This window comes from Thalassophryne amazonica, chromosome 1 (assembly GCF_902500255.1).
Source record: "Thalassophryne amazonica chromosome 1, fThaAma1.1, whole genome shotgun sequence".
In the NCBI taxonomy this organism is placed as follows: Eukaryota; Metazoa; Chordata; class Actinopteri; order Batrachoidiformes; family Batrachoididae; genus Thalassophryne; species Thalassophryne amazonica.
Genome location: NC_047103.1, coordinates 70533192 through 70552924, shown reverse-complemented (window position 1 = coordinate 70552924; position 19733 = coordinate 70533192). Strand labels below are relative to the sequence as shown.

Here is a 19733-nt window from a genome sequence, read left to right as displayed (position 1 = left end):
AGATCAGCTCAGTCAGGTGTGTTCTGCCAATCACCAGCTGGCTGAATAATGGAACTCACCCAATTTGGCTGATTATGTGCAAATAGAGCAGAGAGAAATAGAAAATGCACAGCACTTTTGGTCTTGAGGACCAGGCTTGGGTCCGTGACACATCAGACTTGTGATCACTGATTTTAATCAGTTCTTGTATGTAAAATATTCTTCCACAACCAGAACACATCTTAGTTTTTCTGCATATAATCAGTATTGTCATAAGAATGTTAATGGTGTCTGAATTTGCAAATCTGTTATGTTTTGTTTTTCTTTGTTATTTTTCTAATCACGCAGTTGGATTGAATATGATTGAACCTTTTGCATGCGTACAACACTGGAGGCATGGATTGCCGTGCATAATTTCTCAACGATTTTTCTGAAATGCTGTAATAATTTTTCCCCCCCTTCTGTAAAATAATGACAATTAATAATTGTGCCTGATTTGTCCTAGACTTTGGACTGGCCACAGTTTTATTACAGATCACATACAGGTACTCTGGAATAAATTTAATAGCATTTTTATAAAGTTGTCAGAGGTTGCGTGCTGCATGTACAGTGCACCTGGAAAGTATTCACAGCACTTCACGTTTTCCACATTTTATGTTACAGCCTCCTTACAAAATGGAGGAAATTATTTATTTATTTTTAAATCTCAAAATTCTACTCACAACACCCCATAATGACAACACAAAAAAAAAGGTTTTCTGAAATTTTTGCAGGTTTTATTAACCAACAAAAAGAAATCACATGTATGTAAGTATTCACACCCTTTGCTCAATACATTGTTGATGCACCTTTGGCAGCAATTGCAACCTCAAGTCTTCTTGAATATGATGCCACAAGTGTGGCACACCTATCTTTGGGCAGTTTTGCCCATTCCTCTTTGTAGCACCTCTTAAGCTCCATCAGGTTGGATGGGGAGCGTCGGTACACAGACATTTTCAGATCTCTCCAGAGATGTTCAGTCAGGTCTGGCTGGGCCACTCAAGGACATTCACAGAGTTGTCCTCAAGCCACTCCTTTGATATCTTGGCTGTGTGTTTAGGGTCATTATCTTGCTGAAAGATGAACCGTTGCCCCAGTCTGAGGTCAAGTGCGCTCTGGAGCAGGTTTTCATCCAGGATGTCTCTGTACATTGCTGCATTCATCTTGCCTTCAAACCTGACTAGTCTCCCAGTTCTTGCCACTGAAAAACATCCCCACAGCATGATGCTGCCACCACCATACTTCACTGTAGGGATGGTCCCTGGTTTCCTCCAAACAATGACACCTGCCATTCACACCAGAGAGTTCAGTCTTCTTCTCATCAGACCAAAGAATTTGTTTCTCGTGATCTGCGAGTCCTTCAGGTGCCTTTTGGCAAACTCCAGGCAGGTTGCCATGTGTCTTTTACTAAGAAGTGGCTTCTGTCTGGCCATTGTACCATATAGGCTTGATTGGTGGATTGTTGAAATGATGTTGTTCTTCTGGAAGGTTCTCCTTTTTCCACAGAAGAATGCTGAAGCTCTGACAGAGTGACCATTAGGTTTTTTGGTCACTTTCCTTGCTAAAGCCCTTCTCCTATTGCTCAGTTTAGATGGGCAGCCAGCTCTAGGAAGACTCCTGGTGGTTCCAAACTTCTTCCATTTACGGATGATGGATGTCACTGTGCTCATTGGGACCTTCAAAGCAGCAGAAATGTTTTTGTACCCTTCCCCAGATTTGTGCCTCAAGACAATCCTGTTTCAGAGGTCGACAGACAATTCCTTTTACTTCATGTTTGGTTTGTGCTCTGACATGCACTGTCAACTGTGGGACCTTATATACAGTGAGGAAAATAAGTATTTGAACACCCTGCGGTTTTGCAAGTTCTCCCACTTAGAAATCATGGAGGGGTCTGAAATTTTCATCTTAGGTGCATGTCCACTGTGAGAGACATAATGTAAAAAAAAAAAAAATCCAGAAATCACAATGTATGCTTTTTTAATAATTTATTTGTATGTTACTGCTGCGAATAAGTATTTTAACACCTACCAACCAGCAAGAATTCTGGCTCACCCAGACCTGTTATTTTTTCTTTAAGAAGCCCTCTTATTCTGCACTCTTTACCTGTATTAATTGCACCTGTTTGAACTTGTTACCTGTATAAAAGACACCTGTTCACACACTCAGTCAATCACACTCCAACCTGTCCACCATTGCCAAGACCAAAGAGCTGTCTAAGGACACCAGGGACAAAACTGTAGACCTGCACAAGGCTGGGATGGACTACAGGACAACAGGCAAGCAGCTTGGTAGAAGACAACAACTGTTATGATTATTTATTAGAAAGTGGAAGAAACACAAGATGACTGTCAATCTCCCTCAGTCTGCGATTCCATGCAAGATCTCACTTTGTGGGGTAAGGATGATTCTGAGAAAGATCAGAACTACACAGGAGGACCTGGTCAATGACCTGAAGAGAGCTGGGACCACAGTCACAAAGATTACATTAGTAACACAAGATGCTGTCATGGTTTAAAATCCTGCAGGGCAGCAAGGTCCCCCTGCTCAAGCCAGCACATGTCCAGGCCCGTTTGAAGTTCACCAGTGACCATCTGGATGATCCAGAGGAGGCATGGGAGAAGGTCATGTGGTCATATGAGACCAGAATAGAGCTTTTTGGAATCAACTCCACTTACCATGTTTAGAGGATGAGAACAACCCCAAGAAAACCATCCCAACTGTGAAGCATGAGGGTAGAAACATCATACTCTGGGGGCGCTCTTCTGCAAAGGGGGCAGGACAACTGCACAGTATTGAAGGGAGGATGGATGGGGTCATTTATTGTGAGATTTTGGCAACCAACCTCCTTCCCTCAGTAAGAGCATTGAAGATGGGTCATGGCTGGGTCTTCCAGCATGACAGTGACCCCAAACACACAGCCAGGGCAACTAAGGAGGGGCTCCGTAAGAAGCATTTCAAGGTCCTGGAGTGGCCTGGCCAGTCTCCAGACGTGAACTCAATAGAAAATCTTTGGAGGGAGCTGAAACTCCAAACCTGAAAGATTTGGAGAAGATCTGTGTGGAGGAATGGTCCAAAATCTCTGCTGCAGTATGTGCAAACCTGGTGAGAAACTACAGGAAACGTTTGACCTCTGTAATTGCAAACAAAGGCGACTGTACCAAATATTAACATTGATTTTCACAGGTGTTCAAATACTTATTTGCAGCAGTAACATACAAATAAATTATTTAAAAAAATCATACATTGTGATTTCCGAAATTTTTTTTTTTTTTTTTTTGATTGTCTCTCACAGTGGACATGCACCTAAGATGAAAATTTCAGATCCCTCCATGATTTCTAAGTTGGAGAACTTGTAAAATTGCAGGGTGTTCAAATACTTATTTTCCTCACTGCATAGACAGGTGTGTGCCTTTCCAATTAATGTCCAATCAACTGAATTTACCCCAGGTGGACTTCAGTTAAGTTGCAGAAACATCTCAAGGATGATCAGTGGAAACAGGATGCACCTGAGCTCAATTTTGAGCTTCATGGCAAAGGCTGTGAATACTTATGTACATGTGAGTTCTTAGTTTGGCTACTGCCAGAGATGGCACAAAAAAACAACAAAATTATTCTCTGATCCGCAGGCTTTGTGTATAGCTTGCACTTCATCATGATTCGTGCAAATGGAGTGCCTGCTGAAAGTGCTCATAACCTTTCCCCGTGGAACTGCTACTTTGTGTGACCTCGTCTATTCCACCAATAACAGTGCTGTATTTTTTTGAGTGACAGTTAATCAGAACAGCGACATTTGAGTCTCGCACGAGATTCCTGCTTTACGAGATAACACAGGAAGACGAGAAATCACTGTGCCGCTGCAAACAGATGAAATTCAATAAATCACAGCAAAATTACCTGGAAAAAAACAAAAGGAACACCCCAAACTTGAAAATCGTTGTGATGGTACTTAGTTTGTAACAACTTCCATTGCTTAGGGAGAGCCCTGTGTTCTTTTGTTCCCACTCACAGCATTTTGGCATTACGGTATCACTTCATGACCACTTGAGCAAAAATTGTCAATTTCTTGCAAGCAGTTACAGAGGGATAATTAGCTACAGTCATCTGCTAATATGCATATTAACTATGTAAATTGGTCAGATAATGAAAGCATGGTTCACCACTCTACTGAGTGGTATTCTAGATGCACCTTTTAACTAGAGCACTGCACTCATTGAGGGCAAACTGCTGCCAATACTAGTTTTCAGTTACACAAATTTTTACTTTGAAAAAAAATTTCAAGATCAAAATCCTGTTAAGCCTTGTTCACATGACAGGATTTTAAAATTATCTTTAGGTTTCCAAAACCTGAGATACCACACACGTGAAGATAAAAAATCATGGATCTAACACGTTTGGTCGTACAGTGTGTGTGGTGTTCAGCCACACGGTAAGGACAACACCACACGAACAGATTTCACACACCAACATTCACAGTTCAGACAGAAAATCTCGCAAAACATTTTATGAAAAATTGTGGGTTCCAGGCTGTTCAAAATCAGAAAAAAATAATAAATTAATAAACAGGGGTGAAAATATAACCTCCACCCAACTTTATTGGCAGAGGTAATGAATAGTTTTATCCTCAGTAAGGCTTTTAGATATTTCACCACACATGCACACATACTGTATGCTGGCATCTTCATCTGTTACACTTCAGAGTAAGCACACCCAGGGGAGGTACGAAGATACTGTCCTTACAGAAACCGTCCTATTATAAGAATAAGAAAGAACTTTATTAATCCCGAAAGAAATTGTTTTGGGGGTTACTGTGGGGGGGAACTTGGGAACGTGGAGAATTCTTGTCGTTGTGTTCCATGTTCATTGTTGCTGATGTCTTGTGTCCATTCCTGGAAGAAGTGGCGTTAAAAAAAGGTTAACATGCATTTGGAACAATGATAATAATAAAAAAAAATCCAGCAGACCTACCACTTGATGCTGCCACACAGCCGACCAGCCACATGTTTTGCATATGTTTTCAGGGGCAAGTCTCTCCATTTTTTACTTGTGTAAAGGATGTTCATTTGGGACTTTGGCTGTCCTTGCTGGTCCGTGTTTGGTTTAGTGCTGAGCAGCCTTTATTTTCACCATCGGAATTATGGTCCAACATGTTTATGAGCAATGTTAGTTTCACTTTTGCTGAAAATACCAGTATTCTTCAGGCATATGCTCATATAGGGCTTTCAAATTATGCTGGCAAACAGCAGAATTTCTGCCTACTAAGGCCATGTGTACCATCTTCATTCAGATTAATTTAAAACCCATAAAAATTGCAACCTGCAAGTTTGCTGATTGTTTTATTTTTGTTATTTATGTTGAAAAATGAGGAGGAAAAGTGAGTGAGTTTGCCAGCTAGGCCTGTGCAATTTAATTACAGAAGGACATCTATTGTTTCATATTATCCTGCATTTGCTGTGAGCGCCATAGTTCATATTATGCTCTGTGCTTTCGTGGTGCCCGGTTGTGGTGTTTATGTTGGAAACTGCCATGTTGTGATATTGTAGCAGCTGATTCCACTTAAATTTCAGAGCTCCGCTGAATTCAAATAAATAAATAGGCCTTTTCATGTGTTTGTTATGGAAATTGCATGCTATAATCCACACATGACACGTGATGTACATAATTGGAATATAACAGTGACCAAAGGAAACAAAGGAAGTGACATCTTTTCCGCAGCCCACGTGTCTGGGATTACTTCATCGAATGTCCCGGTTGGTTTTAAGGTTCCCTGCTCCTAAAGCCTGACCCCCACCTACTCAAAAAAACCTGTCACTTGAGCTGAACCAAGTGAACTGTGTGCTCAGTCATGTTGCATTGTTTCTTGCAGTTTCAGAATCTGCCTCCGGCACCACCCATCCCTATGCCACCCCCTTTTCCTCCTGAATACCCTCCTTTGCCGGAGGAGGAGATGGAGCTGTCCAGTGAAGAAGAATCAGAGTATGAGAGCGGAGATGACGAAGACAAGGAGAGGTGAACAAGTAACTGCTCGTATTAGACAGAACCTTGCTTTGCAAAAGAAAATTTTGCAGTAGTGCTCAGTGTCAGTGTGTAATATTGAACTGTAGAAGTCAAGTCTTACTCAGCCATTCATCCATTAGTATTGCTTTTTAAAAATCTTTATAAAGAAAACAGTTGGCTTGTTGGTGAATGTTGTCATATTCCATTAAATGGTTAATTTTTGTCACACACAGTTATTTATTCTTTATTTTCAATGGTTTTCTTATGTCAGGATTGCTCATCTGAAGCTCCTGGTCAACCAAGCATGCAAGAGACCTCAGAGACCAAAATCAACTTCAAAGCGAAAGAAGCCCAAGATCAAGGATCTACTCTATGCTCCCAAACCAGACTCTCAGAGGTACACTAAAGCCGCTCATGCATGTCACAGTCCATTCACGCAGCTTATCCTCACACAGTATTCATAAGTGGAGTTAAAAAGAAGCAGAAAATCCTCTAGACAGTACGGCTTCCTCGTAAAGATTGTTTTGTGTAATATGGAGACTGTTTCTCGCCCACATTCCCTTAACAGGGCAGTGCAAACTCTGTTTCAAAACTATAAATACACACACCTCAGCGCCTACTGGCTACACGTTGGTGGACTGGGAAATATCTCTGGTTGACCACAAAAAAAAAAAATATCCCACCCCTTAACCTGCTCAGGACCCAGGTTTATTGTGGCATTTTTTGAGGCTGGTGTGAAAGGAAGTTTGATTGTCTTTGCTGTCCTCAGCACTCCAGTGTTGCAGCCCTCTGATGTGTTTGAGCAACCACACCCCACTGGACCAAAGAAAATTGAATTCCACATTTCAGTGCCAGACGTGACGGCAGTGGTGGAAAGAAGTGGCTCAGGTGAAGGGGCACGCTCTGACAAAGGCAAAGGTAATTGTTCTAACCTATGCTTGTGACTGAATGGCTATTTTATTTTAGTTTTATAAAGTACTTCATATTTCTCATCTGAGTTATGTGGTATCTTGGTTTGCTAGAGGTAAACCAGAGGAGGATTTTAATCACTGTTATTATAGTTGATTCTCCCCGAGTAGGAAATTTCAGTGATTATATTTTGTCAAACATTGTAACCTTTAATAGTGTACACCAGAGGTCTCAAACTGATTCCAGAAAGGGCCAAGAGGATGCAGGTTTTCTTTACAACCACCCACTCCACCAGGTGATTTCACTGATTAATATCACTTTGAGCAGATGGACTCAGTTAATCAGTGAAATATAAAACATTCTAAAAACATTCTGGACTCACTCACCATTCCAAGTCCTTATAGAAAATTGGCATAATTTATTACCACCCTTGAAAAATGTCAGCTATCTATTTTGTAAACACTACCTAGAGCCCGTGAGACAGCCCGGGCAACGTGCTACTTGTGTTTTAATGTTAAAGCCTTCTGAAATGCATTTCTAAAGGTCCTGTGGTTGATAGAATTTGTTCCTGTTGAGGATGCTAATCCAACAACACTGATGAATGAGTCGAAGAACAATTTCTCAAAATTAAAAAGTGAATGGTATCCAGATACAGTAGTGTTCAGAATAATAGTAGTGCTATGTGAATAAAAAAATTAATCCAGGTTTTGAGTATATTTCTTATTGTTACATGGGAAACAAGGTACCAGTAGATTCAGTAGATTCTCACAAATCCAACAAGACCAATCATTCATTATATGCACACTCTTAAGGCTATGAAATTGGGCTATTAGTAAAAAAAAAGTAGAAAAGGGGGTGTTCACAATAATAGTAGTGTGGCATTCAGTCAGTGAGTTTGTCAATTTTGTGGAACAAACAGGTGTGAATCAGGTGTCCCTTATTTAAGGATGAAGCCAGCACCTGTTGAACATGCCTTTCTCTTTGAAATCCTGAGGAAAATGGGACATTGTTCAGAAGAACAATGTAGTTTGATTAAAAAGTTGATTGGAGAGGGGAAAACTTATACGCGGGTGCAAAAAATTATAGGCTGTTCATCTACAATGATCTCCAATGCTTTAAAATGGGCAAAAAAAAAAAAAACAGACGCGTGGAAGAAAACAGAAAACAATCATCAAAATGGATAGAAGAATAACCAGAATGGCAAAGGCTCACCCATTGATCAGCTCCAGGATGATCAAAGACAGTCTGGAGTTACCTGTAAGTGCTGTAACAGTTAGAAGATGTCTGTGTGAAGCTAATTTATTTGCAAGAATCCCCCACAAAGTCCCTCTGTTAAATAAAAGACATGTGCAGAAGAGGTTACAATTTGCCAGAGAACACACCAACTGGCCTAAAGAGAAATGGAGGAATATTTTGTGGACTGATGAGAGAAAAATTGTTCTTTTTGGGTCCAAGGGCCGCAGACAGTTTGTGAGATGACCCCTAAACTCTGAATTCAAGCCATAGTTCACAGTGAAGACAGTGAAGCATGGTGGTGCAAGCATCATGATATGGGCATGTTTCTCCTACTGTGGTGTTGGGCCTATATATCGTATACCAGGTATCATGGATCAGTTTGGATATGTCAAAATACTTGAAGAGGTCATGTTGCCTTATGCTGAAGAGGACATGCCCTTGAAATGGGTGTTTCAACAAGACAGTGATCCCAAGCACACTAGTAAATGAGCAAAATCTTGGTTCCAAACCAACAAAATTAATGCCTCGCAGATGTGAAGAAATCATGAAAAACTGTGGTTATACAACTAAATACTAGTTTAGTGATTCACAGGATTGCTACAAAAGCAGTTTGAACATAATAGTTTTGAGTTTGTAGTGTCAACAGCAGATGCTACTATCATTGTGAACACCCCCTTTCCTACTTTTTTTTTTTACTAATAGACCAGTTTCATAGCCTTAAGAGTGTGCATGAATGCTTGGTCTTGTTGGATTTGTGAGAATCTACTGAATCTACTGGTACCTACTTGTTTCCCATGTAACAATAAGAAATATACTCAAAACCTGGATTAATCTTTTTAGTCACATAGTACTACTATTATTCTGAACACTACTGTACCTATCCCTGTGCTTTGCAGACTGCCTGAAATAATTTCCCCCATCTCTCTTTTTTCTCACCTCTGCTTGGGGTCAGTTTGCCGCAAGGCTGAGTAGTTTGGGGATGTCTTAATCAAAGACACTTCAGCAGTCAGGAGTAATTGGGGAACAAATCAAAGAACTTTTGTTAATGGGCATATTGGTCTTCTGTCTGATTTACATTCCTCTTTGCAAAGACCTAAATCATGCTCTTCCTGGCATGACAATATGTTGTTTGGTCAACATTTGGCTATTATTAAATTGAAGCTGAAATGTGAAGTTTTGCTTATTCAAATTAAGAGTCACGCGCGAGCTGGAGCGTGTCCCAGCAATCATTGGGCGAGAGGCGGGGTACACCGTTAACAGGCCGCCAGTCAATCACAGGGCCACATATAGACCAACAAACACAATCACACTCTCACCTGCATTCAGTTTCAAGTTTCCTATTGTATATATTTAAAAAATACATGGATGACACAAAGTGAAAACACTTATTTCCATTGTGAGCTATTTAAAGTAATATAATAATAGTGTGTATATGATATCAAGAACCTAAGCAATTTATAATTGCATTAATAAAGTAAATTAACATAAAAAAATTACATAATTAATAGGAAATAAAATGTTTGAGTTCTTACTTTAAAAACTGTTGATGCCTAAGGTTCTAAAAACAATCTGGACTCACACGCCATTCCAACTCACTGTAGAAACTTTGCACAATTTATTGCCATCCTTGAAAAATGTCGGGTACCTATTTTATAAACACTACCCAATCTGGAGTCCCCACGGGAATGGGCTAGTGTGTGTGCGCGCATATATATATATATATATATATATGTGTGTGTGTGTGTGTGTGAGACGAATACACAGTCATGTCAGTAGAGGAAAAAATGGCCAAACAGGAATAAAATGTGAGATTTTCTTTTCTAATGATTTATTATTTTTCTTCATATTTTCCTGACAAATATATTTGTTTGTTTGTTTTAACTGGTTTGGGTGGTTCAGTGATTTACCAATAAATCCAAAGTGCCTAATATATCAAATAATACTGCATTTCAGGGCTTGACATAAACCAATGTGTCTCACTGGCCCACAGCGCGAGTAGAATTTAGAAGTTAGTGGCCCACAGTGTAGGAGCACTGGCCTATGGTTTTGCGTGCGAGAGTTCATGATATTCCACCTTGAAATCCTGCAAATAAAACTGCCTATATAATATAAACCAATGCAGAAAAAACATAAAATAGTCTATGGACCATGATATTAAAAAAAGTAGAATTTATCAGAGGGCATTCTCAAGTGTAAAAAAATAAAGCGACTCCCATAAAATTTAGAGAGCAACCCTCAGAGTTGGCTAACTCACAGTCAGATGTAGGTCCATATCAAAACTAAAAAGTATGCCTTGTCTGGATTGGAGTTATAGATCTAAAAATTGAAAAAAAAAAAAAATCTTGGCTCCTTTGCTAATGCTGCCACCGTGGGGTTTCCACAAAGGCAAGCTGGTTAGACTTTTAAACTAGCTTCAAAACAGCCAGGGTCTACCAGGACCAAGCATATACTTACTTGTCAGCATACAGTGGATAGGCCCTGCAGATTTGGCAGAAGACCTTATTCTTCACTTGGTCATGACCAAGCCACGGCCAATTCTGTGGCCAGGTTGGGACAGAACCTCTCTTCCTCTTGTTTCTTTCATATAGCCTGTCTCTCCCTTAACTCATTATCACTAAGCTTCCTCTTCTGGCCAATTCCTTTAGCAAAACTCTTTCCTGGTTGTTGTCCGGGTTTGGGTGGGTGTAAACACATATTTCAGTTCGAATTTCAAAGTGTTCTGTTAAATTAGCGTCTTATTCGTCTTCATTTCCTGCAGCTTCCCGCACATTTAAAGATGCTAAAGAACATTGCCGAAGGTCGGTGACGGAAACGGCCAAACACATGCTCCACACATCGACAACATACATTTCAGTATACGCAAGATTCTGCGGGAACGTGAAACGTGGTTAGGGATGGGTATTGATAAGATTTTATCAATACTCATTCCGCTCATCGATCCAATTCCTTATTGATTCCGCTTGTGAATTTTCTGTGTACTAAAAGTAGGCTTTAAAGGTTTTCTATGTCAACATTTTATTGAGTCTTAAAGTAAATAAATATGAAATTGGTCACTGGATCCTTAAACTCTGGACCTAAATAAACTCTACATGGTGGCTCCTTGATCGAAATCAAGTGGTTCTTCAGTGGTTCACGCTTCAAAGTGCCGTCACTCTACTGAAGCGGTTGATTACAGACTTGCTGCAGGGTCTGCAATCAAAGTAGAGAAATGATCATTTTCCCGACAAAGACCCTCAAAAACAACGGCCACTCTGAAGGACTGATAAGGGAATCGTTAAGCAAAAAGACTGTTGATATCGGTGGATCGAATAATTTCTTAACGATACCCAACCCGAGATGCGAGATGTGGTCCGTGGTGTGACACCAAAACAAACAAACAAAGGAAGAAGAAGACCCGAACAAACATGGCAGACTCGGTGAAGTTTGGTGACATGGAGATGTGAAGAAATTTGACTTTGCCGCAGCAAAATATGGTAAAATAAATAGAATTTTGCGTATTTTTGTATTTTGCGGCTCGAGCGGGCCATCATTTGATAAGTTGTACTGGACCGTAGTGACCCGAAAGTGGGCCAAATCGGCGCCGGGCCAGCGGGCAAATGGCTGTGTCGAGCCCTGCATTGTCATCTATGGCAATAAGGTAGCAACATTAAATGGGAAGGTGTGCCCCAACGTTTGACTGCTAGTGTGTAGATATCGATCAGAGGGCATGTCATGCCCTCTACAGAGTAGTTTTTCTATCTAGGTCCTCTCTTGACATCAGCTATCAACTGTGGCTCCCAGTAGGTTTCTGCATACAACACTGGCCACCCCACATTAACCACATCAACTAGCAGGCTAAACCAGGTGGGTTACCTGGCAGGCCTTAAGACTTCCAGTGAAGTTGGATATGCTCATCCTAGCTGTTATGGTGATTTCAGCTTAAAGAGATCAGCAGAAGATCCACCAGTCAAGAAGACAGTTGAATGTTGCACTGCAGAGGGCATGTCTTTGCCCTGAAGTAAACGTAGACATCCACTGCATCGAAAGAACTTACCAGTTGTAATGTCTTACAGTGCCACTGGGTTTTCAACTTCACTGTATGAGAGGGTGGGATTGTTCCAGTGCCTGTCCCGGCAGTAATAGGGTGTGAGGCAGGGTACACCATGGACAGGACACCAGCCTGTCGCAGGGCCACATATAGACAAATAAACTCATTCACATCCGCACGCACACCTATGGACAATTTAAAGTTGCCAGTCACACTCGCACACACACCTATGGACAATTTAAAGTTGCCAGTCACACCCGCACTCACACCTATGGACAATTTAAAGTTGCCAGTCCACCTAACTTGCATGTCTTTTGATGTGTGAGGAAGCCGGAAGAGCCGGAAGGAACCCGCGCAAACATCTTGCTGTGAGGCAACAGTGCTAACCACTTAGCCACTGTGCTGCCACCAATTTAACAGTTTAAAAACAAACAAACAAATAAACCCTTTCCAGAGTGTTTCCATCATCTTTATAATTATGCTGGACCATGAGGTGACACTCAAGCCATTACCATAGGGGAAGTGGAACCATATTATTAGCCAGCAGCAGTATAGCATAGAAACCTGCACCCAAAAATGTTTTGTCATGATCTGTTTGAAATGTCACTGTGCACACAGTCAACGTTACTTGTCAGATGTGCAATTCCCTGATTGCCTTATCATCTTCACTCTTCAACCTTCACTCTCTGCCAAGTGTCTGAATAGCAAAATAGATCTCAAAGTCAAACACAAAGATTTCCTGAAAGCACAGGAAAGATAAACTGTGACAGGTGACTTTTTGGATTAGTTTTGTTTTGGGGAAGTGGTGGCGTGGACTTTGATAAACAACTTATTTAAATGAAACTGGGAGGTGGAGACAGATAAGTCTGAGAATAATTGTGCAGTACTGATCTTCTCCTCTGCTGAAAGTGTATCGGGAAAGCTCCACTATGTCTTGCTCCAGTGCACACACACCTTATGTGGATGCCACCCCCCCGGATTAGTCAATGCTCACTGCTGTGAGTAATTCCATCTACAATATTTGAGCGTATGCAGACATTCCTGAAACGTCTGCCAGGCTTATCTGCTGAACTACCTTTAATAAATCATTCCTGTTGTGCAAACAGGAATGATTTAGATTTCGTGACACTCGTTTAATGTATAATAAATGTAACCAACTGTAATTTCTGAAGGTCTTGGCGCATCAAGCTTGATGTAAATAAATGACATAAAATTGTTTTTCCTTTGCACATCTAATTTTTAGTATGATGTTATAGGTAAATTACACTTACTCAGATGTATTCACTTGCAAAACCATGGAAGTGCACAATCGTAATCCAGAAACTGCTTAATTTTGATTTTCTTCTCTTATGTTGATTTGCCATCAGAAATGTATCCAGAGGCAAACTGAAGATATTTTTTTTTCTGTAGTTTTCTTAACTTCTACGTTCAGAATAATTCTGATGGTCAGGGGCCTCATGTACAAAGACCTGCGTTGACTTTCTACTAAAAGTTGACGTACACCAAAACGCTGAATCTGGCACAAATATATTCAGATGTATCAAAGTGTGCGTAGGCATGAATCCAGGCACGTTCCGTTTGTACATCCCACTGAACGTTGAATTGAGTGTGGAACCAAACTCCTCCCTGGCCACGCCCTATTTAAATATGCAATTTAATGTAAATAAGCACTTGGAGCAGGGATTCCCCGCGACGTCACATCAGACAACATGAACACAGAAAAGAAATTGTACTATAGATGACAGGAAATGATGTGGAGACACACAGGGACAGTTTATTCAGTGTGCTTTTAAATGGAAACTGGAAAAATGTTTGTGGGAGCTACAGAGCATGTGTGTGTGTGAGGCCTGGCATTAAAAAAGATGAGGTGCACCTTCACTGACAGTGTAACATTCACACGCATGTTAATTGACAAATACTGAACACAAGAAGCTTGTTAAAAAGCTCTGCAGCTCACCATCAAGCAAAATCGAGCACCGTGCAGCCTCCACGTATGATTTGATCATTGATGGAATAAAAATGTTTCCTATTAACAGAAACAAATTCATCATGTGATGGCGCCTTTATAGCAAAATGTGTGCAGTCAGTAGCTCCGATCACATTCGGGAAACCGGCTTTCGCTGTAAAATGCGCTGTAATGTTGGAATGCCACTTCTCATCTGACTGGATAGTCCCATGGGGATGAAGAAAGTACAGCAGCGGATGAGAGGGTTAGCACAGCAGCTACACCACCAACGTGGAGTTTCGTGGCTAAGCGGGGAAGCCGCCGGCTCCTGGCAGCTGCAGCACCCGAGAGATCCAAACCCAAGATGGACAGGACATATCGGCAGGAGAAGAGAAGATGTATTGTCTGTACCGGCCCTGACAGCAGCATTTGGACTATAAAGATGAAGATGGTGAATGTTTTGTCACAAAATTTACACCTGAGCTGGATGCAGACTCTTTGGGAAACTATCTGCAAGATAAGCTTGGTCGCAAAGTAACTTGCCTGAAAATAGACACTACACAGTGCCGCTATAGTTCATTCAAAGTAACTGCAGAGTGCAACAGTGTGAAGGAAATATATTCCCAGATTTGTGGCCAGAAGGTGCTTTTATGCACCACTTCTATGAGGTGCGCAAACCCAGAGCCGCTGTGAATGTGCTTGGGGATGTGATTAAATAAATGAAACAAGACAGTTTTTAATGAGGGTTGTGTCTTATAACACGTGGCCTGTGTATGGGACAAAGCGCAGCTGACAAGGCGTGTCGCCTCGTTGTTGATAAACCTTTAGAAGATATGGACATTCTATGTATACAAGAAACTTTCCTTCCTAAACAGGAACTTGACAAGCTGAACTCTGTTAGTAGTAACTTCCATGGGGCAGGGGAGTTTATAATAGATCTGAGCTTGGGAATAGTGCATGGCAGAATATCTGGTGGTGTGGCCATAATGTGGCATTTAAAGCTTGATCCAGTAATCACTGTGATTAGGTTGGGGGTCGATTGGTGCATTGCTATCACAGTTACCCATAATAATAATGTTTTCATAATTCTGAATATATATACACCTTATGAATGTTGTAGCAATGAGGATGTCTGTTTACAAAGACTTGCTTTATTGGCTCTTTTATTGAGGAATGTAAATATACTTGCATATATGTAATGGGGGATTTGAATGCAGACATTTCTGATGTAAAGTCTCTATTTGGCCAACATTTGATTCGGTTTTGTCAAGATAACAAGCTAATTCTGTCTAGTAAGATTCTATTGCCAACTGACAGCTACCCTTATGTTAGCGAGGCCTGGAATACAACATCATGGCTTGACCACTGCATGTATACGGCAGATGCTCATGAAAGTATAGAGAATGTTGAGATCATTTATGGTATGGTAACAACAGACCACATGCCTGTATCTATCTTGCTAAATGTAGAGACTTTACCTGAGCTGACCTCTAAAGCTGTCCGTTCTAATAATGAAGGTGTTGACTGGAAAAGGCTTAGAGAAAATGACATATTGAAGTATTATCTATTGACTGAAAAACATCTAGGGGATGTTCAAATCCCATTTGATGCTTTACTGTGTGATAATGTTAACTGTAATAACACTAAACACAAAAATGATTTATGTACAATGTACAATGATATAGTGTCCAGACTAAAGGAGGCTAGTAAACCACTGTGTAACAGAAAAAATAAACTGTGTTAGACCAGAATGGAATGAACATGTTAGTGCTCTTCATCAGTGTGCCAGGGAAGCCTTTAAAAACTGGGCTGCCCTAGGTAAATCAAGGCATGGCCCTGTATGTGAGCTTAAAAAGCAGGCTCTCTCACAGTTTAAATATGGTGTGTGTTTTATTAGGAGAAGTGAACACACTTTGAGAGCAAACTCCTTAGCCAAAAAGCTACTACAAACTGATGTTAAAGATTTTTGGAAAGAAGTCAAGATTATTACTGCTAGCAAAATACCCTTGCCCTCAAGTATTGATGGGGTTACTGGGACAGTGAACATTGTTGAACTGTGGAGGAAGCATTACAGTGACCTCTTCAATTGTGTTAAAAGTGAGGACTTCAATATTGATTCTATTCCCTATGATAATGTGGTTATTAGGCCTGAGGAAGTCAGCGGTGCGATTGGGTTGTAAGTAAATCTTGTGGTCCTGATCAGATCGCAGCTGAACATGTGAAGTTTGTGTCTCATAGAGTGTCTGTTTTACTTGCCCTGTGTTTTTCTGGAATGTTAGTGCATGGTACACTGCCCAGCTCTATGCTGTCAGTTTTACTGGTTCCAGTAATTAAAGATAAAACAGGAAACATATCTCGTATAGAAAACTATAGGCCCATTGCACTAGCAAGTGTGTTGTCAAAAGTTTTAGAAAGAATCCTTTTAGATGAACTTGAACAATATGTAGTCACCTCTGATGAACAATTTGTTTTCAGAAGTAAACACGGCAGTGATATGTGTCTATACTTTGCAAGAGGCAGTAAGAAAATGCAGTAGACAGAACCCCACTATGTTTTTGTGTTTCTTGGATGCTTCTAAGGCTTTTGACCACATTAATTAATTATTATTTATGAAAATTATTTATGAAAATTTAAGACCGAGGGGTTCCTCCTTATTTGATTCGAGGACTGCATTTCTGGAATATAAATCAAACCATGCAAATAAGATGGGGAAATACAACATCAGATCCTTTCCTAGTGATAAACGGGGTTAGACAGGGTGGGATTTTGTCCCCTGTGCTTTTCAACCTGTACATGGATGAGCTTTCAAAAAGACTTAAAGACTGTAAAACTGGCTGTATGGTGGGAGACCGGCTCCTTAACCATCTACTTTATGCCGATGATTTAGTCATCATCACTGCAGCAGTTGCTCAGAGTTTGCACAGAATATGGTCAACAATTTGACATTAAGTTTAACCCAAAAAAGACCGAGGTAATGGTTGTTAGGACAAAGGAGGATAGAACAAAGACATTTCCCCTCTTCACACTGTCAGATAATATATTAACTGTTGTGGACAAGGGCAAATATCTTGGTCATATTATTAAAAATGACCTATATGATAACGATGTTATACAGAGACAGTATTGTAAACTGTATGCACAAGTCAACATGGTGGCACGTAAGTTCCACATGTGTTCAGATTTTGTTAAGGTTGCTTTGTTTAAAGCCTATTGTACACAACTGTATACTGCCCACTTGTGGTGCAGTTATAGTAAGGCCAAGATGCAGAAGTTATAAGTGGCATATAATGATGCACTACAGATCCTGTTGAGGGTCCCTTGCTGAACTAGTGCCAGCCAGTTGTTGTTCCCACTCTAAATGCTGTGATGATGCTGTGTGTGTACAAATTTTTATTGCGACTGGAGGACTCCAAAAATGAAATAATTGTTGTTTTAATAATGAAACAAAAGAGCAGCATCAGATACACCTCTTGTTATTGAGACACTGGAGAATGTGTCTGTATGGACTATAGTGTTCAGAGAGCATATACTCTCAATTTTTATATATTGTCTTGTGTTTTTTTATTTTTATATGGAGTGTCTGAAATAAAATTTGATTGAATGTACCTGATGACATTTGGATGATTGCGGCTCAGCTCAAGGTTGACTGGCACACTCCTGACCGATCAGCCAGCTCACAGTGGAATGGCCCTGTTTCCAGGAAGCCCAGCATGGTCAGCACCTGTGTGCGCACAGACAACCCCCGGGTAATCGAAATCGGTTCATGAGCCAATTATCCTTATTTGGAAGTAAATCCTTGTGTTCCCTGAATATACGCACACGTCGGATTGCACTGTTTGCAAGGTCCTCTAATGCAGCCACTGTTAGTGCCTTTTTATGCATTACTTTGCGTGTGCTTTTATATCCATCCATATAGTTGCAAACACGTGGGTGTGTTAAATGTTCATCAGTGTGTCGCTGATGTGCACATCACTCTCATGTCTTCTTGTTTTCACACTGTTAACAGTTCCCAACATCACTTTTATATGTCCACAGTGGAACAGCAGCTGTAGAAACGGCATACGCCAACCTGGTTGTTTGCGTGACGCACCTCACATTTTCACACTCAAGTTACTTTTCATACATCTGCAAGTGGACATGGAGACAGACGTACACTTGGTTTTTGTGCGTACGCACGCTTTGTACATGAGGCCCCTGGAGTCTCTTTACCTGCAGTACAGGCTTAGGTCAGGTCTGGGAGCAAGCCCTGGTGCCAACTATCACTGAATCCATCACACAAGAGAACTGGCCTGGTTCCTGATGGGCAACCAGCCAAGCAGACCACCAGTCCATCCCCACCTCTCAAAAGTAGCCATCTCCCAGCTGCAGCCAGGTGATACACAGGTGATACCTTGGCCTTTTCTAATCACTGCTGACCGCAGTATTGAGGAAACTGAATGCTGGATTGTGGTCACAGAAGCATACACATAGCCAGAATGTTGTGCATAGATGATGGAAAATGAACTAAAGTTCAGTGACTTGCTCAGTATTATTTATGTAATCCTCCTTCCTGCAAAGCTTCATCATTGGTTGGCATTTTTTAAAAGTACTTTTCTGTGAAAAGTACAGAAGTATTTTTATATAAAACAATACCGAAAGACTAGAATCACTCTGTTTCAGTATCACTAACCTTCACACGACCAAATGAATGGGTACAAACAATATATTTGTGTACAGTGGTCCCTCGTTTACCGCGGGAGTTACATCCTAAAAATAACCCGCGATAAGCGAAATCCGCGAAGTCGTCAGCGCTATTTTTTGCAATTATTATAGATGTTTTAAGGCTGTAAAACCCCTCACTACACACTTTATACACTGTTCTCAAACAGGCATTAACATTTTCTCACTTTTCTCTCCTGTGTAAACACTCTCTTTTTTCTTCTGGGCAAGAAGATTATAAACAGACACACGCAGAACTCTCCCTTCGCTCACTGCCTCTGGAGGTACGGATGCGGGACCCACAAAGAATCCAAGTCCTCTCTCGGTGGCCACGGAGCTCTGCGGCTGCGGTCAACAGCTGCATCAAAACAGCGAGCGTAGTCTCTGGATCTGTTGCCAGATTTGGCGCAGCTCCACACAGCAGACAGGAGGGCGGTGTGAGTGGCTCGCTGCTGCGTTTACCGAGCCCACAGACTCAGTAAGTGCATCGGAGGCAATGAGAGCAATCGCGGTGATGTCGACCGGTGCCGTGACCGGCCCGCCTGATAAGTACGAAGAACACAAATGCACTGTAAAAAAAGAAAAGAAAAAAAGAGCATGTAAAATTGCACAAAAAAAATCCGCAAAACTGCGAGGTCGCAAAAGGTGAACTGCATTATAGCGAGGGACCACTGTATATGCAAAATTAAACATGTCCATACTAAAGGCAGCTGAGCCACACATGGCCCATGAGGTGTCAATTAAATAATATTGCTAATTTTTCCAAAAATATTAGTCCTACCAACTTTCTGTTTTTGCAGTGTTCATCCTTAACCCAAAATACATAAACATACCAAACGGCAAATGACAGCTCTCCTTGGTGTCTCCATGATGAAAACCAAACGCATGTATGCACTCAGACACCAC

At 40.9% G+C, this 19733-nt stretch overlaps 1 protein-coding gene across 2 annotated transcripts in view; it reads left to right on the top strand.

Annotated features, from left to right (window-relative positions):
• rnpc3 (RNA-binding region (RNP1, RRM) containing 3) overlaps positions 1-19733 on the top strand; it is a 65811-nt gene that overhangs the window by 29522 nt on the left and 16556 nt on the right. For both annotated transcript variants that reach the window (XM_034171588.1, XM_034171582.1), the window contains exons 8-10: positions 5882-6024; positions 6284-6409; positions 6782-6930. In XM_034171588.1, the coding sequence (XP_034027479.1) occupies positions 5882-6024; positions 6284-6409; positions 6782-6930 (418 nt within the window). The remainder of the gene's footprint in view (positions 1-5881; positions 6025-6283; positions 6410-6781; positions 6931-19733) is intronic.